The sequence below is a fragment of the Mirounga angustirostris genome, unplaced genomic scaffold, assembly GCF_029215605.1.
Source record: "Mirounga angustirostris isolate CCGP_5_RB_7025 unplaced genomic scaffold, mMirAng1.0.hap1 SCAF_5, whole genome shotgun sequence".
Classification (NCBI taxonomy): domain Eukaryota; kingdom Metazoa; phylum Chordata; class Mammalia; order Carnivora; family Phocidae; genus Mirounga; species Mirounga angustirostris.
In genome coordinates, this window is record NW_026991713.1 from 79,166,342 (window position 1) to 79,193,848 (window position 27,507).

At 34.2% G+C, this 27,507-nt stretch overlaps 1 protein-coding gene across 6 annotated transcripts; it reads left to right on the forward strand.

The window, feature by feature from the left end:
- INTS13 (integrator complex subunit 13) lies at positions 1-27,037 on the forward strand. 6 transcript variants are annotated; one of them, XM_045873729.3, is made up of 17 exons: positions 1-567; positions 1,539-1,774; positions 3,748-3,822; positions 7,702-7,904; positions 8,277-8,357; positions 9,528-9,618; positions 11,352-11,480; positions 12,998-13,082; positions 15,814-15,903; positions 16,105-16,194; positions 17,293-17,471; positions 18,554-18,724; positions 18,972-19,126; positions 19,460-19,690; positions 21,018-21,157; positions 25,774-25,909; positions 26,661-27,036. In XM_045873729.3, the coding sequence occupies exons 2-17, from the start codon at positions 1,550-1,552 to the stop codon at positions 26,698-26,700; spliced, it is 2,121 nt and encodes a 706-aa protein (XP_045729685.1). In that variant the 5' UTR covers positions 1-567; positions 1,539-1,549; the 3' UTR covers positions 26,701-27,036. The 6 variants fall into 6 exon arrangements, with proteins under 6 accessions (XP_045729685.1, XP_045729684.1, XP_045729687.1 ...); XM_045873728.3 differs by having other exon boundaries at positions 28-567; positions 16,087-16,194; XM_045873731.2 differs by lacking the exon at positions 18,554-18,724 and having other exon boundaries at positions 28-567; positions 16,087-16,194; positions 26,661-27,037.
- The last annotated feature ends 470 nt before the right edge of the window (positions 27,038-27,507 follow it).

Genomic DNA, 27,507 nt, shown 5'->3' on the forward strand with positions numbered 1-27,507 from the left:
CTTTCCTTCTCGCAAAGTGTCGCGAGTTTTGCTAGGGGAAGCCGACCGGGGTGGAGAGACCGAGAAGGGAAGGCCGGGTGGGAGGGCCTTGCGCTTAAGGGGCCGTGGCTCGTTTACCCGGTGCTGTGGTTGGTACTTCGCTGTTGGGGAGGCTCTGAGGTCGCCCGGATCAATCTTCCCAATGGGTTATTGGGAAAATTAGCGGGTAGAAAATCTTGAGGGTCGGAGGCATTTTTTCCTTGGCCCCGCCCTTTTCCCCGTTCTGAGAGCTGGGCGTCTGGCCCACCGAGGGGGAAGGGCAGTTGGCGGGGCTGAGGAAGAGGGCTTTGCGCACGCGCGTGTCCGAGTGTGTGTTTGTGTTCACGCGCACGCGCGCGCGCTCCTGCATTTAGGAAGCCTGGGAAGGACCGGTGTGCTAGGAGATGAGCGGGGAAAACACAGTCCCCTGTCTTTGGTACCAGACACTCCTGACTGTGCGCTGACCCTCCCCACCCAGCCAGCAGCCTTTTCCAGAGAGGCTGTGGTCCATAGCCTCTGTTCGTTTTCACTGCAGGACCAGGCACGAAAGTAAGCGAACCTCGATCCTGAGGTCTTCCCTATCCACTCACCTTGTACTTTCCACCCCCACCCTCCAGCAGAGTGTGTTCAGGTTTCTCAAAGAGTTTGCATGAAGGGGAAATGCGTTTGAAAGCAGAAGAAAATAGCTAGATCGTAAAAAGTCAGTTCGTGTTGATGAACACTTTTGCTCTGCTTACCATGTGCTTTCTGAATGTGGATTGTCTATTCAGTATAAGGTTTTACTAGCGAAGCAAGGGAGTTTTTATAAGAAAAAGTTTAAAAGTTTCTCCTCCCCAGCAATGTGAATGGTAGCACCTAAGTTTTTCTGTTCTACATGATAAATTACTGTGGTGTTACAAAAAGCTAAGGGGGAGAGTGTGAATTTGGGGTCCTTATCTTAATTTGAAGACCCGATATGCAGTTGTCTTAGGAGATGTTTATTATATTCGGGGCTTTCCTTTTGCTGTCACTCCTCTTTTCCTGTTAATTCTGGCCCACCTCAACCTTTTTCAGAAGTCTTGAGACTTTGGAGGGAAGTCCAAACTGCTGACTTGGGTTAGTTTGGGGGTTTATAGGTGATTGATGTCAATTAGCAAGAATCATCAGAAGTGTATTTTAAAAGTATTTGTCATTTATTATGTTTGGTATTATGTAAGGGAATCAAGTACAATTATTTGTAAACATTTTTTTTCTGACAATTTTAAGTTCATTCAAAAAGCAAAAAATATATATGGACTGTAATTTTGCCTGTGACTGATAGAGTGACAGCTTAATATGGTGTAGCTTAACCCTTCAATTGATAGTTACTTTCTGGTCATGACCTCATTAAATCTTGTCCTTTGTTGGATAAATTTCTTTGAATACTGATTGTTCATGTTCTCTACCAAATCTTTTTGAGGAAAAGACATTAATTAGGAACAATTTAAGGGTATTAAATGTCATGTATGAGACATTTGGCTAATATATTTTATCCCTTACAGGTTAAAACAAAATGAAGATTTTTTCTGAATCTCATAAAACAGTATTTGTTGTAGATCACTGCCCTTACATGGCAGAATCATGCAGACAGCATGTCGAGTTTGATATGCTGGTGAAGAATAGGACCCAAGGAATCATCCCTTTGGCACCCATATCTAAATCATTGTGGACTTGTTCAGTAGAATCTTCCATGGAATATTGTAGAATAATGTATGATATATTTCCTTTCAAAAAGCTGGTGAGTGTGAAGTACAAGCAAAATCATGATTTTGGGGGATGGACTTAACTGCCTGTTATATTTTTTACATAAGAATTTACTGTAGATTTGACTTAAAACTGTTTACTACTTTAAAAATGTGGTATGTAGAACTCTTTTTGAGGATTAACATGCTATGTATATTTAATTGAGGCCAACAATAATAAAGCTAACAGTTATGGAGCATTTACACGTGCCAGTCATTTCTAAAGTGCTTCATATTTATTAACTTTTTAAATTCTCACAACAATCCTATAAGGTAGCTACTGTAATCACTGGGACAATATTCAAAGTATATAATAACCAGAATAGAATTGAGAATAACCATTGAGAACTGTTGCCGGCCTAAGCAGAAGGGATGTTGGGTGTAAGCAATGTCAAATTGTGTTGGTATGTATCATCTGAATATCACCTTTGTTTATTTTGCCATGTTGGAGATCTATAAATTGAGGTAAAGAGAAGAAACTTGTCCTGAGTCACACAGCTAGTTAGAGGCGGAACCAGCATTTGAACCTCAGCAGGCTGGCTGCTTATAGTTTTAGTGAATGCACACTAAACTGCTGCAGGGTTTGGCCTTATTAGAAAGAAAAGCTCTTAAGAATGCTAAGTGGAAATTGTTTTTTCCCCAAGAAGAGAGATTGAGGATTGACAGATTCCAAGTATGAAATTTATCTTCAGGTTTCATCGTCTCAGCTGTTTTATTTTGGGAGTCGTTTGGTTAGCCACAAGTGGATGATCTGCTTTGTTTCTTTTGGAGCAGCCTAGGCTGGGACCTAGCCAGTTCTTAGACTGGCACAGGCAGGGCAGTAACAGTAAGGCTGAACATGGAGAATCTAATACATTCAGATATAATCCAAATTAAAATGTAGTTGTTTTTAGTCCCTCTGTAAATTGTGCATGAGGTAGGGTAAAGGAACATGAAGGGGGAGGATAAGTAGTAATTTAGGATGCAGGCTTTGGTTCAGATTCTGGCATCATTAGCTACCAGAGTGTGACCTTGATCCTATTGCTTAATTTCTCCAAGCCTCAGTTTCCTCCCATGTAAGCATAACACCTCTTTCTATGATGTAAGATTTCAATGAGATAATATAACTAAAGTGGCTAGTAGAATATGTCCCTGTCGGAGAAGCCTTAGGAGAGAAGACTACTTAATCAGATTTATTAGGGATGCACAACTCATATTTCATGGATAGTAGGAAAAAAGATCATGGATTAGATCATATAGTGCAGGGGAAAGAAATAATCTCACCCTCCTTCAAAAGGGAGCGATCATCATTTTATATATTTTCTAATATATCCTTCCTAACATTATCATCTTTCTCAATAATATTTTTTGGTTGCATTTTACTTTAGAATAAAGTCCAAATGCACTATTTTGACTTTCAGTGCCTTTTGTGATAGGCTACTACTTATTTCTCTGAGCTTATCTCCCACCCCTTTGCCTGCTCTGACCTTTTCACCTTTTTGAGGGTACACATTTAGAGGCCTTTGCATTTGCTGTTTGCTGTACCAGGAATTCTCTATCCCCAGCTCCATTTATGGCTGGTTTCTTTTGGTCATTTGGATTCCAATCAACTTCCAGTTCTATAGAGAGCCCTTCTCTGACCACCCAGCCTAAAGCAGCTAACCAGTTTCGTTTTCATAGCATTTATCACTCACTGAAATTATCTTGTGCATTTATTTGTTTGTATTCTTTCTGTACTGCCCTCTATCTTACCACTACCCCCAAACCCCTGACTTTCCCCACATTGTGAGTAATACAACTTTTATTCATTGCTGTATTCCCAAATCCCCAGTGCCAAGGATGGCACCTGGCATATACTAGGCATTCTGTAACTTTAAAGTGAATGAATGAATCAGCAAGCCAGTGCTAGAGACTGCATATTATTTTTAAAATATGATGTGGTTGAGTGGAATTGGATGTGAATACTAATTATGTCTTTGAAATCTATCAGGTGAATTTCATTGTGAGTGACTCTGGAGCACATGTTTTAAATTCTTGGACTCAAGAAGACCAAAATTTGCAGGAGGTATGGTTAGGTTTTCAGCTGTGGCCATTTTTGAAAATTATCTGAATGTGGTAATACTTTCTTGAAAAATGATTTAAAAAATTTTTTATCAGTATAGTATTTGCACATAGTTTTAAAACAACTAATGCTAAAGGAAAAACAGCTATCTTCATTGCAGTGTTTTCTCACTTCATAGAAGCAAACTTTCAACTCTAGCTCATCTAGTATGTACTTCCATATTTCTAAGTAACAGTTTTTGCTGCTATTGATAGAGTTCTCAATTTAAGCTTTATTTTTTATCGTTATTGTTAATGAAGATTTAACTTTTATCTTTCCTGCCACCATGCCCTTATGCCTGCCCTCTTCCCTTCCCTCATTTTCTCAGGGTTGTTACATCAGAATTTTTGTTAATTTAAAATTGCATATTTGCATTATGATATCTATATAAAGTGTTATTCACTGCTAAGCTGAGTAGTATATGTGGTTATTTCCTTTCTCTTTTTTTTTTTTAGGTTTTATTGAGATATCATTGACTTACAGCACTGTATAAGTTTAAGGTGTACAACATAATGATTTGACTTACATATTTTGTCCTTTTTTGTGTGACTTTTTGTTTTTTTCCTGCAATTTATCATTTCCTTTTTTGCTTAATTTGCTTAATTTTGTGTGTATTTGTTGCTGCATTTCCTCATGTCTCTACAAAACTTTCAATATTTTTATCATAAATGTACGAGAAATTTAGCATCTTGTTTTTTTTCTTGAAAAACTTCTTGGAGCACAGTCTTTCCCTCTCGTTTGTACCAGGCCTGGTGCTTTTTAAAAATTATTTGTGTAAGGATATTGAGATTTGTGATAGATTATATTCTTTGTTGTTGCTGAGTTGGATGGAAGACTTCAGTTTACTGGGTTCTTTATTGATGAATATGAATATGAGAGTCAGGCATTAGTGAGATATTTGAATACATTTTTTTGAATGATTTCATGTTAAAATTTTTTTGTTAATGGATATCCTTCAGTGGAAATAATCTCATCTAGATGTGTTGTAAATGGAACATTTTAAAAGAAAATGTGTTTATCACTGTATTTGGTCTTAAAATGTTGTGATTAGTGTTATATGTAAACATATCTAATCTTTTAGTCTTTTGAGGTAACTCACTCGAGCAGTAGGCTGTTATTGGTTTGGCTTTGCATTAATATTACTCCAGAGTATTCTTTATTCTTTATTTACTTTAAAAAATAATGTTAAGGATTCTGTGTATTCTCTCTGCATTGTCTTTTTTGAAAGGGCATGTATTTTGCCTTATGTCTTTTAAGAGGTACTAGGAAGGAAGCTTGAAGCCTCTCTAGTTGTGTATGAATAAAAATGAGTACAAATTTGTATAGGTTTTCCTTACTTCACCTCTGCAGTGCAGTAAAATTTGGCATTTGATAATGGTATGTATGCTAATGATAAGAGAATTGCTACTTCCCTCTGCTTTCTCAATGTGAAGGCATACTGTATCATGCTGATTGCTTTTAAATTGTGAACAGAAGGGGAAACTAGTTAGGAAGGCAACTATATACCAGATCACTGTGTTTAAGATTATATAAAATCATTGACATTTTGTGTAAGTTATGTATGATCTTGTTTGGGTTAACACATTTAATGTTTAGCTTTGGTTATCCATGTCACACCTTTCCCTAGTTACTGTGAACAATCATGAGTAACAAGTGAAGTAGATTGAAGACGAATTTTGGGGCTAGAAGGGTTGTAAACATCCTTGCTTCGACTCCTTCGATGTGCAGAGGCCCACAGGAGCCAGAGGTTGTTTGACTTATATACCTGGGTCCAGGGCTCTTTCTGTTAAAGCACATAACTCTATTCTATACATTTTAAATTTTATCACTAAAAATTGTTGGAGTTCAGAAGTTTGGGTCTGGTTTTTGTAGGCTCAAATATAGTTTGAAAGTATTGCACTAATGTGGGACAGGTTAGATTATTTTCACTTTCAGGTTAGGAGAGATTGACCAGGGTTACACAGTATTAAGAGGCATAGCCAGAATTTCATTCCTTCTCTGTCTGACTCCAAAAGTTAAACTTGCTTTCTGCTACTTTCCGCAGGACCACAACATCCCTAAAAACTTTTATTGAGTTTCTCCTATGTACCAGGGACTTCGTATAGTCATCTATACAGTCTTTTTTTTCTTTCTTTTCTGATTACTTTTTATGAATAGGTAATACCTGTATGTTTAGAAATTAAGTTTACATATATACATACACATGTACTTATGTACACTTATACATATGTGTATGTGAGGTAAAAGGTAAACCTTGAAAACTTTCTAGTTCATCCCCTGACCCAATTAGTGATGTGCTAGACCCCACTTATACCAACTTGGGAGAGATGAATATGTTCAACTCCTATCAACTTTGTGTTCAGTGAAGCTTGAAATCTGCCATGGTGGGAGTATTTTATTTAACCATAGATATTGGCAAACACAAATTAGGGATTCCCCCCACCCCTGACTTTGGAGAGCTGATTTACCAGCAAATCACTGTTTATCCCCACCACTATTAGTTTTTTATGGCTCATTCCGGAGTGTCTTTATGCATATACAAAGCAACGTGCTTCCAGTTTGTTCTCTTTCAAGATTGTTTTGGCTGTTCTCTGACCCTTGCAATTCCATATGAATTTTAGAATCACCTTGTCAGTTTCTACAGAGAAATCAGTTGGGATTCCGACATGGATTAAGTTTAATCTACAGTTCAGTTTGAGTAATGTTATCATTTTAACAATATTAAGTCTTCCAACCCATGAACATGGGATGTTTTACATTCATTTAGATCTTTAATTTCTTTCAACAATGTTTTTTAGCTCTCAGGTTGAAAAATTTGCATTTCTCTTGTTGATTTTATTCTTTTTGGTGCTATTGTAAGTGGAATTGTTTTCATTTTCGGCTTGTTCATTGCAAGTGTGTAGCAGTACAATTTGTTATTTTGTATCATGTATCCTGCAAATTGCTGAACTTGCTTATCATTTCTAATAGCTTTTTAGTGGATTCCTTATGATTTTCTACATATAAGATCACATGGGGCACCTGGGTAGCTCAGTTGGTTAAGCATCTGTCTTTAGTCCAGGTCATGATCCCAGAGTCCTGGGATCGAACCCTGCATCGGGCTCCAGCCCTGCATCAGGCTCCCTGCTCTGCTGCAGGGTACCTGCTTCTGCAGCTCCCCCAACTTGTGCTCACTCTCTCTCTCTCCCTCTCTCTTTCAAGTAAATAAAAATATCAAAACAAAAACAAAAACAAAACACCGAGAAACTTAAAAAAAAAAAAGATCATGTCATCTGCAACATAGAGATAATTTTACTTCTTCCTTTCCAATCTGGATTCCTTTTATTTCTTTTTCTTAATTGCCCTGGCTAGGATCTCCAGTATAATGTGGAATAGAAGTGATGAGAGAGGACATCCTTCTTTTGTTCCTGATCTTAGAGGGAACATGTCCAGTCTTCACTATTAAGCATGCTGTCATCTGTAGGTTTTTCATAGGTGCCATTTTCTGCTTGAGGAAGTTCCCTTCTATATCTAGTTTGTTAAGTGTTTTTATCATGAAAGGTCTTGGATTTCATGAAATGCTTTTTCTGTGTTTATGAAGATGATCATGTGATTTTTGAAAAATTCTATTGGTATTTACGTTGATTTTCAGATGTTAAGTCAACTTCGCGTTCCTGGGATATAAGTCCCACTTTGTAATGGTGTATAATTCTTCTTATATGTTGCTGGATTTAGTTTGCTAGTATTTCGTTGAGGATATTTGTGTCCATATTTGTGAGATATACTGGCTGTAGTTTTCTTGTGATGTCTTTGTCTGACTTGTGCATACTCTTGTCAACATAATTATTTTCTTTTTTACTTTAGCTAATGGCAGCATTAGCTGCTGTTGGGCCTCCTAATCCACGAGCAGATCCAGAATGCTGCAGCATTTTGCATGGTCTCGTTGCAGCAGTGGAAACCCTGTGTAAAATTACAGAATACCAACATGAGGCTCGTACTCTACTAATGGAAAATGCAGAACGTGTTGGTAATAGAGGACGAATAATTTGCATTACTAATGCAAAAAGGTGAGACGTTAATCACAGTAATTCTTTCGCTGAGGGAATTTTAATGTCTTATTACAATTTTTATTTTAAAAAACAGGGACAGCATCTTAGCATTTAAGCATATCTCAAGTAGCCTTTCTAATACTGAAGGCATATTTATCCAGTTCTAAAATAAAGACTCATTTCAGTGAAAGCTGTTTAGATTGTCATCATATAGGTTAATTTGACTTTTTTCTCATTTAGTTTTTCAGCTGATTCTTTGGTATTGTGAGTGAACATGCTAAAGACAGTCCTTACTGAAGTAATTTTAAGTGCCTATAAAAAGATACTACAGCTGAATAGTGTATTTAGTTTTTTTTTACTGTTTATTCAAGTTTGTTCTTTATGCCGTAGTGATAGTCATGTGCGTATGCTTGAGGACTGTGTCCAGGAAACAATTCATGAGCATAACAAGCTTGCTGCAAATTCAGATCAGTGAGTATAATCATAAGTGAAATAAATATTCCATTTTATAGTCATGTATTTCATGATAATTATTCCAATAATTGTAATAGTAATGGGTGGCATTCCCTTGAATTTTCCACTGGCTCTACAGAGTAGCCAAAAACTGTATGTTTGATCAGAAAATTTTTCCATTTTCTCTTTCACTTTAAAATTTTACTTTTTTTTGACAGGAAAGGTGATCAGAAGGATAAAATAATACTATACGTTTATAAAACATATTTGTTCTGATGGCTTGCTCTCATACTTTGTGTTACAAATTTGTAAAATGAACAGATTATTTGTAGCATTATTTAATATGTACCAAATCAAAACATAACAATTGCATTGTATGAATTTTTTTTGAAAGAATAAAGCTGGGGCGCCTGGGTGGCTCAGTTTGTTGAGTGTCCGATTCTTGATTTTGGCTCGGGTCATGATCTCAGGGTCATGAGATCAAGCCCTGTGTTGGTCTTGGCTCTGAGCATGGAGCCTGCTTAGGGTTCGGGGTTCTCTTTCTCCCTCTGCTCCTTCCCCCACCCCCATCCACTCAAAAATAAATAAATAAAGCTATTAAAGACAAGGTTAGGACAGTTGCAATGTGGAGTTTATATTAGATTGAGCTCTTACTAATTTTTTTAAGTGGAGTACTAGTATTGTTAATGAGTAGGATTATTTTCAATTATTACCTGATTTTGTCCTTAAAAATCATTAAGTAAGAAATGATTCCAGTTCTCATGTGGGTGATCTTTTGTTTATCTCCACAGAGGTGATTAGTTTGGGGAACAAATAAAGCACTCAGAATAAAAAAAATAAAAATAAAAAATCATTAGTAAAAGGGAAACCAATATACAATATATTCATTGTCTCTGTGGCAGATATCTGTTGAAAATTATTCCCGATTATAAGATTTTCCTTTATTTTATTTTTCAAACACACAAAAAAGTATCATTTTTGCATTTGAACTAAATTCATATATTCATTAAATGTTCATACTAGTACAGCAGTTATACAGTTTTTCTAAATATTTAGCTTTTGTGTTAACAGTAATATCTGATTATAGAGATACACTGTTTTGGTATATTAAACTTTTAATAGTTTACCTACCTGGATTCTTTAAATACAGTGTATTTCTATATTCTAAGTAAAAAGTTTCTCTTTAAGTCTCATGCAGATTCAGAAGTGTGAGCTGGTCTTGATCCATACTTACGCAGTTGGTGAAGACAGCCTTGTATCTGATCGTCCTAAAAAGGAGGTAAGTGCAGAAGTAATGGAAGGAAAGATCACTGTTATTTATTAATAATATGCGCTAAGAAGGGTTAGCATAAAAATGATCACATTGCCAACATTTTCTGCCAAGAAGATGTTTAGAGTTTTCAAAGCAATCTCTCTGGCAAAACACCTAGGTTGATTCTTTATGTTATAATTGTAGATGTTAAAATGTTTTCTGTGTTGCTTGCCTGTTGAAGTTTAATTAAATGTGTTGCAAAACCATACATAGTCTGTATTGTTCCTAAAATTTCAATTACTGAAATGGATTTCAGTTGCTTTAATGACTTTTTATTGTATAAAAATCTTTTTTTCATCATTAGAAAGACAATACACTTTTTAACAAAAATTTAGACTCCAATAACAAATTAATTTTACCTACCTAGAGGATAAAAGCCTAAAACTAATTTCTAATCTTGGTTTTACTTTTTAAATAAATTCGAGGGGCGCCTGGTGACTCAGTCGATAAGCGTCTGCCTTCGGCTCAGGTCATGGTCCCAGGGTCCTGGGATCGAGCCCCGCATCGGGCTCCCTGCTCCGCGGGAAGCCTGCTTCTCCCTCTCCCTCTGCCTGCCGCTCCCCCTGCTTGTACTCTCTCTCTCTCTGTCATATAAATAAATAAAATCTTTAAAAAAATAAAAAATAAATAAATTCGAATAGTTTTAAAGGAAAAGATGAGTCTATTGACTTTTAAATGGATTTGCATAACAATATTCATTAGTGGTGTGTTTAAAAATATAGATGTATGTATTTATATAATTATATTAAATGTGTATGTTCTTATGTTCTGGTTTTTTCATTTAGCCTTAGTTCATATAAACATGTGAAGTATTACCTTAGTCTGAGTGTTTTATAGTTAAGTGGTGTTTTTAGGTCATTAGCTCTGTCATTGTTTTTTTTTTTTATTCTATGTTAATCCCCATACATTACATCATTAGTTTTAGATGAAGTGTTCCATGATTCATTGTTTGTGCATAACACCCAGTGCTCCATGCAGAATGTGCCCTCCTCAATACCCACCACCAGGCTAACCCATCCTCCCACCCTCTGTCATTGTTTTTAAGTGGTTTCCAGTGTAAGCCCTTTTTTTGGTTAACTTTTTTCTGCCTCTTTTGATAATGTGGCTGCATGTTGGCTTTATTTTGTGATAACTAAAAATTTATTTAAACCAAATATTATACCCTGGACTGAGTGAAGGTTTATGTTATCTTGTTGTAAGTAACTTTTGGCTGCCTAATCACATTTATTGGTGACGCAATATGATGTTTGTGGCAATTTCCACATTCTTACTATAAGTAGTTTTATCTACAGGAGTTTTTCCTCTCCACAAAATTAATAATTTTTCTACAGTATTTCTCTGGGCCATTTCAGATCCATTTTGCATATAGATAAATAGGAGTAAAAATTATGAATTAAATATTTAAAGACTATTCCACTCTTGAGTTTCAAGAGGACAAAGACTTTGCCTATTTATTGCTGTATCTTCTAATAGCTCACATAGTTTCTGGCACATAATATAGTAAGTTCTTAAAATGTATCTGTTGAGTGAATGAGTGTATGAAAATTTTTTGCGAAAATAACGATCATAGTTAATTTATGGGCTTTTTTATTTTTTCTAAATTCTAAAAAGTAAAAACATTTTATTTCAATCTATAAACATTTTGGCACTAGGTCACACTATGTTAATGTTTTATGGGGTTTTTTTATACTTTTTTGTAGTTATCTCCTGTTTTAACCAGTGAAGTTCATAGTGTTCGTGCAGGACGGCATCTTGCTACCAAATTAAATATTTTAGTACAGCAACATTTTGACTTGGCTTCAACTACTATTACAAATATTCCAATGAAGGTAGGCAGCTCTTTTTCTTGCTATTTTGAAAGCTCTGCTTTGCTTTTTAAATATTTGTTTGACATGTATTATTTATTTTAATTGAACCTTAACTTTTTTTCCCCATATCATATTTTCTGTTTTGCTAGCCCACATTCAGTGTCTTTGACCAGGTCAGTACACAGTGAAAAGCAACAAGAAAGGATCACAGAACAAAATTCTGTATTTTTCTTTTTAGTAAAAGCACTGTATATCAGCTTTTTTGTTTTTTCCTATAGTCTCATTATTTTCATCAAAATATAATCTATGTCTTAAATGATTACTTTTTCTGTGATTCTTTTCCTGACAATTATGTTAGTAGATTTTACTTTGCATCCTAGTGGATTTTTTATTTCCTATATTTTTGTTCTTTCTCATCTAGTATGAAGGTGTTTGTAACAAATAGGTCTGACAGGTAAAACTAGCTCATAGTTTTAAAAAGTTTATTATATTCTAGCTGAAAAACTGAAGATATAAGTCATATGATTTTACTAATGGATTTCCTTAGGAATCTGTTGGTATCTGTTCATTTCCATTATTTTATCATTTAGTTGCCTAGGACCAGCACAATGCCTGGCCCATAATAAGCTTCATGTTAATTTTTACTGAGTGGAGTTGAATTTAATTTTATTGGTTATGTTTGCAAATATGAAGTAGTCACCATATCTAAAAATTCAAATTGGCTTTAAATCCAGTTTCATTGTTTTGCCACCACATGATGAACACTAAATTTCATGAGAAATATGATCTGTTCATTATTAATTTCCTCCTTATGCCAATGGCTGGCTCTTTAATAGAAATTGTAGCCTTATCTAATAGAATGGTTTGGATGCAGAAGCAATTATCAAGTAAATTAGCATAATATATTTTAATATATGTAATTTCATGAATTAGAAGAAAAATACTCTGAGAGTGACAGATACCTTGCTTTTTAAATTTGACCATATTTGTGTGCGACTGGTGTGTCTCTTCAGTCTTTGTCTTTTTCTTGTAAATAGATAATATTGAAGTTCTTATTTAATAATTAGTGAAAACAAGTTACTAAACTTGTTTATTAGTCTGTATTTTCTATTTTATATAACTGGTGTTTGCTAATTTCCTATAGGTATTTAAAGATGCTATTTCCTCCTTTAAACAACTATTTCACTTTTAATTTGTATAAACTATTTCAATTACATAATATGTATAAAATGTTTTGGCAAGACTGCATTTGGAGTAAAAAATCTAAAGTTCTGGAAGAGTCATTTATGTTAATTCTGATGTAAGAAAAATCATTAAATACTTTATTATTTACATATAGCTAGTAGTTTTTAAATAGAGTTCATATTGCCTTGGAAAACGATTGCATCTTTAAATAGATTAATTACTGAGCAAACTGTCCCATTATAGTTAATTATTGTTGGGTATATTTTACCTCACTTTAAGCAAAAGCAAAACGAATAATTAATAACTTAATTATTTTGAAAATAAAACCAAGTTATTTTAAATTTTGCTTTAAGGAAGAACAACATGCTAATACATCTGCCAATTACGATGTGGAGCTGCTTCATCACAAAGATGCACATGTGGATTTCCTGAAAAGTGGTAAGTAAGAGATGTTGGAAACTAATATTTTGTAAGATCTAATATATGAAAGCATATTAACAACTTTGAGAAGTTTGTCAGTAAACAAACCTGATGGACAGTAATTCATTTCTTTCCAAACTTGTTCCACAGTATTATCTATTAATGACCACGGAACTAACGTTCTGTAGAATTTTCCTCTGGGAAAACTAGGCTACTGGAACAAATACTGAGAAAGATCGCCATGATGGTCATGTCATAGTTTCTCTTTTGCAAGCAAACTACTTTGGGAAAGCAAAAAAACAAGAACTGACTTGAAAAAGTGATAGACTCCCAGCTTGCCTGCATAAAAACCAGTTGTTTTGAAATTTAAATTCGTTTTCTTGCCTCTAAAAATTATTTGAGTCAGTAGGTCTCATCACCAAAATCATAATTTCTGTAACTGTATCAGCATGGTTTGGAGGAGAAGACTCTGGAGATAATAGATAAAAGTTTTAGCTAAATCTTTGCCACCAGCTAACAAGACCCATGTTTCTAGACTTGAGTTTGCACACTTCACTGAATTAAAGATGCTGATTAGATGAACTGTAATATTCCATCCATTCCTAAAATTCAGTGACCTTGCCTTTAAGTTTTGACATTTGGTTAAATCCTTTAGAATGTTTTCTGTGTAAGTCGATGCTATCAGAGAATTAAATGGTTGACTTTGATCATGTATGCATCTTTTCTGAAGTTAATACTATTTCAACTAGTCATAACATTTGTTACATGTATAAGAAATCTTGAAATTAACCTAATACAGATTTCTAACACGAGAAAAACTATTAAGATAAATGGATATATTAATATTTAACAAAGGAATGTAAAGAACTTGTTTTTAAAAATATAGTATGTAGAAATTATTAAAAATCTGTGAGGTATTATCAGCTTTTGAAATATATATTTTTAAAACAAAAAATGTTAAGAGTGTTCTTTGTAACACAAAATAATTCTGAGATAGTTATTGACTGGCCTGTTGTATATGAGACACATGGACACCATGTGTAAAAATGCTAGAGTGGCAGTAGGAACAGGGTGCTGTGGGAACACAGCGAATGCATGTGATTATGCCTCCATGAGTTAGGCAAGCTTTCCAGAGATGACATTAGAGCTGGATTTTGATGACTAAGCTTACACTTTAGCCCACATACCTTACCTGAGCTCCAGATCTACAGATTCTACTGCCTAATTTTATCTATTAGATGTCTCTCAGGCACCTAAAACTCAACATTCCCCAAACAACTAAGGAGCTCTGCCCCTTGAAGTGGTCATTGTGGCCTTTTTTTTTTTCTTTCTTTCTTAAAATTTATTTGTTTACTTAAGAGAGAGTGAGCGAGAGAGACAGCATGAGTGGGGGGGAAGCCCTGAGGGAGAGGGAGAAGCAGACTCCCTGCTGAGCTCAATCCCAGGACCTGAGATCATGACCTGAACCGCAGGCAGATGCTTAACCTACTGAGCCAGCCAGGTACCCCTTGGTCTTCTAATGTTCCCTCTCTCAGTGAATGACCCTACTGTCTGCTCAGCTGTTTAAGGCAGAAACCTCAGTCATTGTTGAGACATCTGACATTGTTCATGTCTAGTCCATCATCACATTTTCCTGATTTTATCTACTAAGTATCTCTAAAATACATTCATATAACTACATCTCTACTACCAGCCTATTATTTTCTTACCTAGTATCCCATAGTAACCCCCTAAATGGTCTGTTCACTCTTGACCTGCTAGCTAGAATAGCTTTCAGAATGCTAATCCTGACCCTGTTCTCCTCAGCTTACAATCTTTTATTGCTTTTCTGTTATCCTTAGGATAAAGACCCAACTGTTTAAATGTCTTACCAGGCCCTGCATTGCCTGGTCCATCCTCCTTTCCATTCTCTTCTCACAACGTACTTCTCTATTTCAACCATGCAGACCTGAAACTCTTCATTCTCCTTCCTATCACAGTATCTTGGTATCTGCTGTTCTTTCTTGCTCAAATACTCTTCATTTCCTTCAATTTCCTTCATTTCTTTGTTAATTTCTACTTATCCTTTTAGAGTGAAACCTAGTTTTCACTTCTCAAAGAAACCTTCCCCTAATGTCTTAGATTAGGTCAGATCTCTTTATATAGATGCTCATGGTACTGTATACATCTTCTTCAAAGCTTTGTCAACTTTATAGTTTGTGTTTGTTCATTATTATCTTATTAACATCTGTTCATTCCATTTTACTGTAGACTTCATTAAGGCAAAACATGCTCACTGTTACATCCTTTTATATTTTTACTTTCTAGACCCCTCATTTTATGTTTCTTCTCATAAATTCATTAGGATTCAGTAAGATCAGTTGTGTGTTTTAGATTCCTGAAGCCATCTTTCAGTATTTAACCATGTTATCTTATCATTTAATGGTGTCAGAGGGGAGCAGATGTAGATTTTTAAATTTTTTGCTATCGACTTTCAGTGCAGTGACTGAAATGATAAGATTAATTAATGAGAAATTTGGAGATAATTGAATATTTATTTTAATCAGAGCTAATATCCAAATTCCATTTGGTATTTTTCTAGGAGACTGTATAAAAATGATGTTCTCCCAGAGGTATTTTCTAGAGTTTTGGAAGTCTTGGGTTAACAGTTTGAAGCTTGTGACCTATTTAATAATGTTTTGGAAGTCTTGGGTTAACAGTTTGAAGTTTGTGACCTATTTCGTAATGTTTTTCTGGCTTATTCTTAAAGGTGATACCCACATAGGTGGCAGCAGTAGAGAAGGTTCATTTAAAGAAACGATAACATTAAAGTGGTGCACACCCAGGACAAATAACATTGGTAGGTATTTTAAAGAAATTGAAAGAGAAAAGAATAAATGAAAGGTTCTTAAAGTATATATTTATATATAGGGATCATTAGTTTCTTTTTGAATTTTTGTTTTTCATTGTTTTAGGGGCTCAGTGAACATTTTTTTTTTCTCTTTTAATTGTGGAAATATTCCTTTATATTCTTTCAAATCAGTGTTTTCTTCCATTTCAGAATTACACTATTGCACTGGCGCTTACCGAATTTCACCTGTAGACGTAAATAGTAGACCTTCCTCCTGCCTTACTAATTTTCTTCTAAATGGTAATTTTCAACATTTAGTTGTTTTGTCTGAGAATATTACAAGTGAAATTATTAGTAAGAAATTTGAAAATCTGAACTCTAAAAAGCTCTTTTCTTTAAGATAGTCTAAACATATTTTATCTCCCAAAACTCTTCTAAAGTTATGTAATCGTAAGTACTCTTTTAGCAGTTTTACTGATGTTTAAAAATAAGATGATTTTATGCCTTTCGGATTGTTGTATCTAAAAAAAGTGTTATTTAAAAAAAAAGTGTTATTTAATATATTTAAGTATTTTTAATTTAAAAATTTGGTTGTTAGAGTCTAAGTTGATTTTTTTGGCAAAATAATACAGACTATTTTAGTCTTGAATTTTAAATTGCTAAGTATATATGGACTTCTTTTTTGCACAGTTTACCTTAATCATAAATAAATATTATATTTTCAACATTATACCATATGATTCTTAACACATAGGACTTCAAATCCATGGTTTCCTTGTGTGAAAGCTTAAAAAAAATTATTAGAGTTCATTTACTAGATTTAAATTCTTAATTGCTTCTCCAGTTATTCTTGTGATCAACTGGGTTTGAAACCACTGATGTGATGGGTCAAAATTAAACAAAATTTGATAATCAGACTGTATAGAGTCCAGATTAAATAACCTTCAGTCATGTGAAATAGAAAGTAGTTATGATAACCATGCTGATATATAGGAGGTATTGTGGAAGTGAATGGAGACTTTGCTTTCTCCCCCAATATTGTGTAGCTTTGATAATTGGAGAGTTACCCAACAGTTGTCTCACTTTTCTTCTTGGTGTCCAGGAGAAAAATTTTATGTACTTGTAATGTATGAAGAATGTAACCAAACATTATATATACCAGAGACCACTGTACTTATTTTGGAAAACTGTATAACTGTGTACGCTTGGAGTGACCCAAGAGAAAGCTAAGGCTAGAATTCAGACTTCTAGGACTTGAAATGCAGATATACTGAGTTAGCCAATGCTACTTAAAATATGAGGTTTAATGAAATGAAAAATCTAGACATAAATTTTAAGGGAAAAAATAAGAATTTAAATTGAACTTCATCACTGATAGAATAATCTTGCTTTTGACAGGTCGTTCTGTTTTATTGGAACAACCACGAAAGTCAGGTTCCAAAGTCATTAGTCATATGCTTAGTAGCCATGGAGGAGAGATTTTTTTGCATGTCCTTAGCAGTTCTCGATCCATTCTAGAAGATCCACCTTCAATTAGTGAAGGATGTGGAGGCAGAGTTACAGACTACCGGATCACAGTAAGATTCTAATATTTATAAATTTTATGTTTTGACTCTGTCACCATTCAGCAAGTAGTTATTGAATGCCTATTACATTGCTAAGATCTGTGACAAAATGGAGTTTGGAGAAGTTGATGATATATTCTTATTTTGATTAGGTGACTTTTCTATAATACTTAGAAGAGCTACTTATCACTATATAGTCTTCCTTATGTATTCAGTGTATGGATAGCAATGACACCTGGAATTGTAGGAAAGAATGGAAATTGGTTTGAACTAGTATTTCAGGTGGAAGTTTATTTTCTGGTAACTTAATGGCAAATAAAAACATTTCAATATTTGGTTGCTGCTCTTTTGAAATAATACTAAATTTTTGTTATTTAAAGGCATATGCGAGGAAGTTGTGTCTATTTTGGGTAGAAATTCTGTTCTGATTTTAATTTTTCAGTCCCCCTCCCCTCTTTTACATTCAGTACTTCATGGTTGTTTACTTTGAGGTAGTTGTGAAAATTAAATGTGATTACTGTATAGGACTGTACTTTGTAAATCACGAAAATGTTACATACTGCAGGTAATTATTTTTGATTAGGTTTTCCTTTATTATTTTTTTGTCTTTTTTTAATAAGGGGAGAACTAATATTTGTTGTAGAAAATTTAGGGAATATAGATACCTTTTTTTAAATCAAAAACAAAGACTATAAATTACCTGTTATTCATCATTTAAAGATGACCGTTGTTAACATTTTGATGTTATGTGAAGGTAAGCATTGGTATTCTAATATGATTAATCCCTTCTTTTATCTGTGTATGATATAAAAGAGTTAAATTATAGAAGTGAAGAAAAATGAGTGTTCCTTGGTTTTTAAAAAGTAGAACCATGAATGCATTTATGTTTGAGGCTTTCTTCATCTCCACTCTAACAAAGGCTGATAGGCTTCATGTTCAAAAAGAAGGGAAAAAATTAGTAAGGGGACTGTTAGAGAAAATACTTAGTTGCATATCACAGGACAGAAGACATCAGGGAAACAGACTATTACATGTAATCCATACTGAAACATTAGAAAATAGTTTCTAATTTTATTTTATTTGGTTATCATTAGGATTTTGGTGAATTTATGAGGGAAAACAGATTAACTCCTTTTCTAGACCCCAGATATAAAATCGATGGAAGTCTTGAGATCCCCTTGGAACGAGCAAAAGATCAGTTAGAAAAACACACCCGTTACTGGCCTATGATTATTTCACAAACCACCATTTTTAACATGCAAGCGGTAAGTATTAAATAGTTTTCAACCTTTCTTCTAGATTAGTTACATGTTCTTTACAGATACCATTCCTTGAGCAAAGAGTCAAATACATGAGTTTGCTACAGATAAAGAATTACTAATAGAAAATTGAAATGATGATTATAGGTCACCATGGTGATGTTTAAAATCAATTGATGTTCTCCCTAGATGCTTTGATAACTTGATTTTCAAGACAGATTTTCTTTTTATTTCTTAAAAAAAATTCTAACAGGTAGTTCCATTAGCCAGTGTTATTGTGAAAGAATCTTTGACAGAAGAAGATGTGTTAAACTGTCAAAAAACAATATACAACTTAGTTGATATGGAAAGGAAAAATGATCCTCTGCCTATTTCCACAGTTGGTACAAGAGGAAAAGGCCCTAAGAGGTAGTTTTTTTCTTACTTTCTCTATATATCACATCACTTGATAATACTGTTTTTTAAGCTAACTTATTTCATATGTAAATTATATGGTTGGAGGTATATATATATGTGTGTATATATAAATACACATATATACACATAGATATGGTTGAGACGATATAAAATACAGAATAGCAGAATTGGATATTATAACTTAGGATTACACCATGAACTGTCTTGGAAGAAAAAGTCCATGTTTAATGATTCCTTTTTACTTTATTTTACCAGTAGCAAGTGACACTTCAGTTATTATTTAAAGAGTATTTCTAAGAACCTTATTTTAAATCTTTACTTCAGAGATGAACAATACCGTATCATGTGGAATGAATTAGAAACTCTTGTTAGAGCTCATATCAACAACTCGGAGAAACATCAGAGAGTTTTGGAATGTCTGATGGCGTGTAGGAGCAAACCCCCAGAAGAAGAAGAACGAAAGAAACGAGGAAGAAAGAGGGAGGACAAAGAGGACAAATCAGAGAAAGCAGTGAAAGATTATGAACAGGAGAAATCTTGGCAAGATTCAGAGAGGTGACCTGTTGATAATATAGTACCATGGTGTCTTTTGGCATATCACATGCTGCATAAAGCACATTCATACATTCATTTAATATGTGTTTATTTCATTTTATAACTGTGATTTTATCATTTTTAAAATCTAAGATGTCTTGTTGGGGTTAAGAGTTGTAGGGACACCTGGGTGGCTCAGCTGGTTAAGCATCTGACTTGGTTTTTGCTCAGGTCATGATCTCAGGGTTGTGAGATGGAGCCCCAAGTTGGGCCCTCACAGGGCAGGGAGACTGCTTAAGATTCTCTCCCTCTCCCTCCGCCCTTACCATGCTACCCCTGTGTGGGTGCGCACTCAAATGTGTGCTCTCTCTCTCTCAAAAAAAAAAAGAGTTGTAATTTTTTTTTACTGTTGGGGCAAAGGTAGTGTTTAATTTTTTCCTAATGAACTTCTGAAAGTCATAATATACCATGTTTGGTATCAGTCTTTGCTTTATCTGTTACGAATATCAAAGACATGGTTTTATTTCTTTGTTCAGTAAATACTGAATGCCTTGGATGTGTCAAGCATTTGGTGTAAGATTCTTGCCCTGGGAGAAGGGACAGTGAGTGTTGTGGTAGAGATAGGCATGTAAGTTATTGATTATAGCAAAATGTGGAAGATGGGAGTATTTTGAAAATAATTTAGAAATCATACCATTTCATCCAAAAATAAGTAGAACATTTTATTCTCTTTGACCATAGAAGTTCATTTCTTTCTTTGGGCTACTGAACTTCTGAAGCAGAATTAGCTCATTTTAAGAATGGGGGGAAAAGGTATTCTCGTTCAGACACCACTGATCTTTATTTATTTTGAGGTGTTTCTGTTCTCTGTTGAAACTCAAAATGAGCTTGGAGTTTAGTTCTTAATTTGTGGAATGTAAATACATTTCCACAGCATATAAACCAGGACACAAATGGTAGTAGATTTCTTAATCTTATTTGTAATTTGAAGTATTTTGTCCATATTTGTAAAAATTAAAATTGTGACATTTCTTCCGAAGATCACATTTCTGACATTTTTAAATTTAACTTCTTAAATTTTCCTCCCATTTTTTCTTACTTTACAGTGAACTATATTACTGAATTACTCATATTATTATGATGAAGGAAAAGAGAAACTTGTGTTTAATTCATTAAGTTCTCTTACCTGATTTTAGGTTGAGGTTTATCTTTTGATTAGTTTCTAGGTTTCCTCTGTGAGAGCAGCTGTCTTTTATTAAAACCAATTTGTAGAGTCTAGTTTAATTATTGAACCAGTTAGATTTTTAAAAATTTAAACTTTAAATTTTATTGTTTGTCCCTTTAAAAGATTAAAAGGAATCTTAGAACGTGGAAAAGAAGAGTTGGCTGAAGCTGAGATTATAAAAGATTCACCTGATTCCCCAGAACCTCCAAACAAAAAGCCCCTTGTTGAGATGGATGAAACTCCACCAGTAGAAAAATCAAAAGGTAGGGTAAGAACTGTGGTGGTAACTGTGTTTGTAAAAAGTTTTCCAATTTAGTTTGTTTTCTGCAGTGTCATTTAATATTGTTGCATATGTGAGGAAGAGCTACTAACTATTCTTAGATGTTGTTTGGGAGATTCTCTTTATAGCCTTGGAAAATACAGGCAGAAAATATATTTGTTGGCATTAAAGGAAAAGTAGTGTCAGTATGTTAAAAAAAAAAAGAAAGAAGATAGAAGGAAGGGAAAAATGAAGGGGGGAAAATCGGAGGGGGAGACGAACCATGAGAGACTATGGACTCCGAGAAACAAACTGAGGGTTCTAGAGGGGAGAGGGTGGGGGGATGGGTTAGCCTGGTGATGGGTATTAAGGAGGGCACGTATTGAATGGAGCACTGGGTGTTATGCACAAACAATGAAGCATGGAACACTACATCAAAAACTAATGATGTAATGTATGGTGATTAACATAACATAAAAAAAAGTGTCATACCTTCATTAATGAAGCCTTTGGAAATAAGCATTTTTATTATAAAGTCTATGTTTTAAGAAATTTTAATTATGTAAACTGGAATTCATTTATGTGTCTGACTTTATACTAGGTATGCTAGGTTTATTGAACACAAACTCTTTTCCTTAAACTCCTACTTAGGGAAAGATCTAATATTACCCATCTACAATGTGGTGTGGATGAGTTTCAGTAAAGGTATTATAAGTAATACCTTTTCATTGTAAAAAAAAAAAAAAGCCACAATGTTTTAATTTCATTTTATCTCTTATTTATAGACTGAAATACTTAATTTCTTCTTGAAGGAATTCTGGGTATCAGAAATATGAATTGGGTTTGGGAGCTCCTGAAATTGTAGGCTTTAGTTGTCTTGAAGATAAATTAGATTTAGTCCTTTTAGGATAAATGGCAAATGGTGTAACAAAGGACTGTCTGTTTTCTTGTCACTATGCCTCCCTAAGGCAATAAGACCTGGGGGCTGGCCATATTATGATTTTTGCAGCTCATCCTAGGGAGAAGCCTTGTTTGTTTTTTATATACTTTTCCTGTAGCGTATATATAATGTGATACATGTAAATATTCTCCATTCACTAATTTCTTTGAAGTCAGAGATAAGGGTGATCTTGTCATATTTGCCTTTCAGGCATTTGCCAGAGTGCCTGGAAAATAAATAAATATCTGATACATTCTATTTCTCACAGGCCAAAATAGGCCAATTGATTAGGATGAGAAATTTAGGTTTAATCTAAACAATGCTTCGATGTTGCTTGGAAAATAGAACTCTAAAAATGATTTATTAGTGGTAGAGTTACAAGCAACCAAAATCCTATTAGTAAGAAAATAACTAAATAACTGTGTGTCCATAGGTTGGAATTTATATAGCCCAAGGATAATGATTACTGTTCCCTCTTGCTAATGGGTATCATTCAGATTTCAACTTAAGCAAGTCTTTTTTCAGGAAGGACTTACCTGATCTCCATTCATAATTAAGTTAGGTGCTTCCATTGCCCCCCAGGATTACACTGGGGTAACACATAGAGTCCTGCGTTGACATTGCTTATTGACATCTTGCCTCTGCTACTAATCTGAAACATTTTAAAAGATTGGGCTTTTTATTTTTTAAGTAGGCTTCATGCCCGATGTGGGGCTTGAACTCACGGCCTGGAGACTCAGAGTCTCATTCTCTACCAACTGAGCCAGCCGGCTGCCCAAAATGCTGGGGCTTTTTAAAATTTACTGTTCAGGACACCTGGGTGGCTCAGTCTGTTAAGTGTCTGCCTTCAGCTCAGGTCATGATCCCAGCGTCCTGGGATCAAGTCCCTCATTGGCTCCCTGCTTAGTGGGGAGCCTGCTTCTCCCTCTGCCTGTCACTCCCAGTGCTTGTGCTCCCTCTGTCTCTCTCTCTCTGACAAACAAATAAAATCTTTAAAAAAATAACAAGAAAAAATAATAAAATAAATTTACTGTTACATCACTACCACTCAATTTCCTGGTCCATAGTAGAAGTTTAACTATTACTTGTTGAATGAGTGAATGAATGAATATATAAGGTAAAGAAAAAAAAGCAGGCTACAAAACCATATATGCCATGATCTCCATTTTATTTTTAAAAAGTTTGTATACACACATACACCTGCTTGTCACTTTATTTTTTTGTCACTTTAGATAGATCCCTGATGCTTCACACACTGGAAGCACTAAATAGAGTGGCCAGTATGAGAAGCAGCTTGATTGCAAATCGCTGTCTTTAACCCTTGTAACTTTCCTTTCAAGACTGGTACTTGAAATTTGTTTTTTCTTCCATTCTATTTTACAACCTAAGTCACATGTCTCTTCTGATCAACAACTTATATGGGCCTTTATTATATACTTCAGTTTCATCTGTTTTGGAAAATGACTTCCCAAGACTCTCCAAAGTAAATTTTGTGCCTGACATAAACTCTGCATATAAGGTTGGGCTATTCCAAACAGGCCATCTAGATTTGGTGAAAATCTCTTTAGCTGTCTTTGTATGATGCAATAACAGAAAAACCAAAATGTAATTTTCTTGGCACTGAAGAAAGACTAGAATATTTATAGTTGTTAGAGCCAGGGGTATTATGGATGATTTTATTTCTTCATTTATGTGTTGTTTTCTAAATTTTATCTAATGAACATGTATTAGTTTTATAATAAGAAAAAGAAAAGACTTGTTAATTTAGTTTTGGAAAATGTATATGCAGTACTTTTAACTCGTTTTGGTGTGCAATTCTGTGAATTAAACAGTTCCACCACCCAGAAGATTCTCTGGGACTGCCCCTTTGTAATCATCTTATACTCTCTTTACCTCCAGTCCCGCATAACCATTGATATATTGCTCTTCCTATAATTGTGCCTTTTTCAGAATGCCATATAAATGAAATCATAAAGTATGCTGCCTGTTGAGGTTGGCTTATTTGATATAGCATAATGCATTTGAGATTCATCTGTATTGTGTGTTTGTCAGTGGTTTTTTTTGAACCCATTGTATATAACTAGCTTTATTAGTATCTGCCAACTCATTTTTCCAAACTGGGTGTATCATTGTGCATTCCCACCAGCAATTAATGAGAGTTCTGGTTGTTCTGCATCCTCGAGAGCACTTGTTGGATTTCTTTTTTTTCTCCTCTGATAGGTAGGTGGTGGTATTTCGTTGTGGTTTTCATTTCTGTTTCCCTCATGACTGATGTTGGTGAGCCTCTTTTCATTTGCTTGATTTCCATCTGTATATATTTCTTTAATAAAGGGCTCATTCAGATATTGTTATATTTAAATTGGGTTGTCCGAGAGTTTTTTGTTGGATTTTGAGAATTCTTTTATTTTTTCTGGAAACCATGCTTTGTTGAATATGTGATTTGCAAATATTTTCTCCCAGTCTGGTTTGTCTTTCTCCTAACAGTGAGTTTTGCAGAGCTGGAATTTCTAATTTTGATTAAGTCCATATATCAAAAATTTTTTTATGGTTATGCTTTTGGTGTTATCTATAAGAAATCTTTGCATTACCCAAAGTCAAAGAAGTTTATTCCTACATATTTTTATACTTAGATTTTACATTTAGGCCATGATCCATTTTGAGTTTGTTTTTTAATTTTTTCCATATGGTGTAAGATATGAGTCAGTGTTCTTTTTTTTTTTTTATGTAATGTCCCAATTGTTCCAGCAGCATTTGTTGAAAAGACTATTTTTTCTTCACTGAATTGCCTTTGTACCTTTATCAGATATCAGTTGATTTTATATGTGGGAATCTATTTCTGGGTTTTCTTTTCTGTTCCTTTGGTCCATGTGTCTGCCCTTTTGCCAATACAATACTGTCATGATCATTATAAGCAGAGTCTTAAAATCAGGTAGTGAGTCTTCTTTTTTCTACTTTTCAAAATTGTTTTGGCTATGCTAGTGCTTTGCCTTTTTTTCACGTTGTGCAGGGAAGAGATAACATAGCAAGCTTGAAACTGTTATCATTAAGATAAAAGCCTGCTTACAAGTTTGGCCCTTGGTTGGCATCCGGGAACTTGGCTTTTAAAACATTCCCTAAATGATGAAGTTATTTTGTTTTACATCTGAACTGAACACTTGCCTTCCACCTGAGAGTCTGGACTTTTGGTAATTGTAGTTTGGTAGAGAATGCTTTTGGGTCCAGCTCTTAATAAAAACCCAGGATTCTGAGTCTTAATGCCGGCTTTCCCGGCAGAAATTTTGTACACACATGGCTGCATTTTTGCTGCTGGAAGGACTATGCACTTGGTGTGAACCCTCACTGTAGGGAGAGAGCATGGAAAGCCTGCAAGTGGATTCTTCTGTCCTTTGCGTAGTGTATCTTTTGCTCTTACACTGATCCGGCTGTGTATTCTTATTCTGTTGCTGCAGTGATTCTTAGCTCAGACTGTAACTTTATGTTTAGTTACTTGAATCCTTCCAGCAAATCACCAAACTAGTAGCTGGTCTTAGGGAACCCCTAAACATTTAGAATAAGGGAAAGATGATATTGCTTTAATTATATAAAATGAACAATAGAATTAAAGGTGAAATTTTTAAATTTGAAAATTTGAAGTAATGAATTGTTCTACCTTTTTCCTCTTCTTTCACATGTAACACCAGGGCCAGTGTCCTTATTATCCCTGTGGAGTAATAGAATCAATACTGCCAATTCTAGAAAACATCAGGAGTTTGCTGGACGTTTGAACTCTGTTAATAACAGAGCTGAATTATATCAACATCTTAAAGAGGAAAATGGGTCTGTATTATTTATTGTAGAAATTGGTTTTCTTAATTGCTTTATTATAAGTTAAAGTAATAAACTCTGCTTGTTTGTTGGGTTCAGCAATTTTTTATTACTAATATAATGAGTTGATACATGTTACTTATAAAGAGAAAAAATTAACTGCTTTGATTCTTGGTACTTATAAAAAACTTGATTATATTGATCGTAACCCTGAAAGTATTTACTCCTTAGAGGATTTCATTGCTCAGTAAACATCATAGAGGGAAAAATCGGGGAACACTTAATGTACAATACTGAATCTTATAAAAAATGGGGGAAAATACTTTTCTATTAAGTAATACAGTATTAGGAATGTTGATTTTAATTGGAGAAGTCTCAGGTATGATTATTTTAATATCCTTTTAATATCCTCTTGAAAATGTATTGGTAAAGGAGTTTCTTTAAGGGAAAAGGAAATACATTTTTGACTAAATGGTAGAGGTTTTTTTCCTTAGTTTTAAGCTTGAGTGGGTATCATGAAAAAGTGACTTTTGAAATGAAACTTTGGGAAAGTGACTTTATTTCTCTGAGCTTCAGTTTTCTCTCTGTGAAACAACGAAGGTAGAGTAACCAGAGGGACCCTAACTATAGTCATTTTCTAAAGGACTGATGTTCTTTTGTCCTATGAATATATAGAGTTTAATTTCATGTGAAAGTTGGAGAAAAAATACGGTACTTACTGAATGTTTTGTTTTACCACTCATTTTTTCTTTCTGTTTTTCAGAATGGAGACAACAGAAAATGGCAAAGCCAGCCGGCAGTGAAGAATGACTTGAGGAACTAAAATTTACTATATTGCATACATATTTTGGGCAGAATTTGATATAAGTACTTTTACAGCAAGATTGTATAGTTATGTTGCCTGGACTGGTTTTTACATTTTTAAAATATTTCAACTAACTTTATCTTTTTTGTATTAATTGTAAAATTGGCACATATATCAAAAAATATACATTTGAAATTTGTCCTCCCAAATCACACAAATTTATTTTATGGTAAAAGGATGTTCCCTCTGGAAATGTTTTTTAAAAAATTCTTAGGCTTCTCTTTTGCCAAATAAAACTTAAAATTTCTGAAATGCAAAATATTGGAGTATTCTTTTAGAAGAAATAATTCATTTGATGACTAACAATTTTTAGAAATTAAAAAAAACTATGAGGATTTAGGTGAGATTTGTAATATTTAATATAAAATCTTTTCTCTTAGTCTGCAACGTATACAGTGCTTTCCCAAATAAGAATGTCGTTTTTGTTTATTTTATATTTTACTTTATTTTGTGTAGGTGTTGGCCATTTAAAAGTAGAACTTAAATTTACCCATTTGAATAATGTTGTGTTTTTTTCCTGCTAAAAGTGTACTGTCCATTGACTTTTCATATTGAAGAGAATCATAAAGATTACTTCATAGACTCAGAAGAAAGGAAGCTACTAGGTTGGTTGTTTTTAGCCCAGGATAGAATCTTGGTCTCCTTACCTGTCAGAAATGTCATGGTTATATGGTGTATGTTTGGTGAGACTTCTTGTGCTTCTTCATCTGGAGGCTCATAACATGCTACTAGAAACATGTTGTTT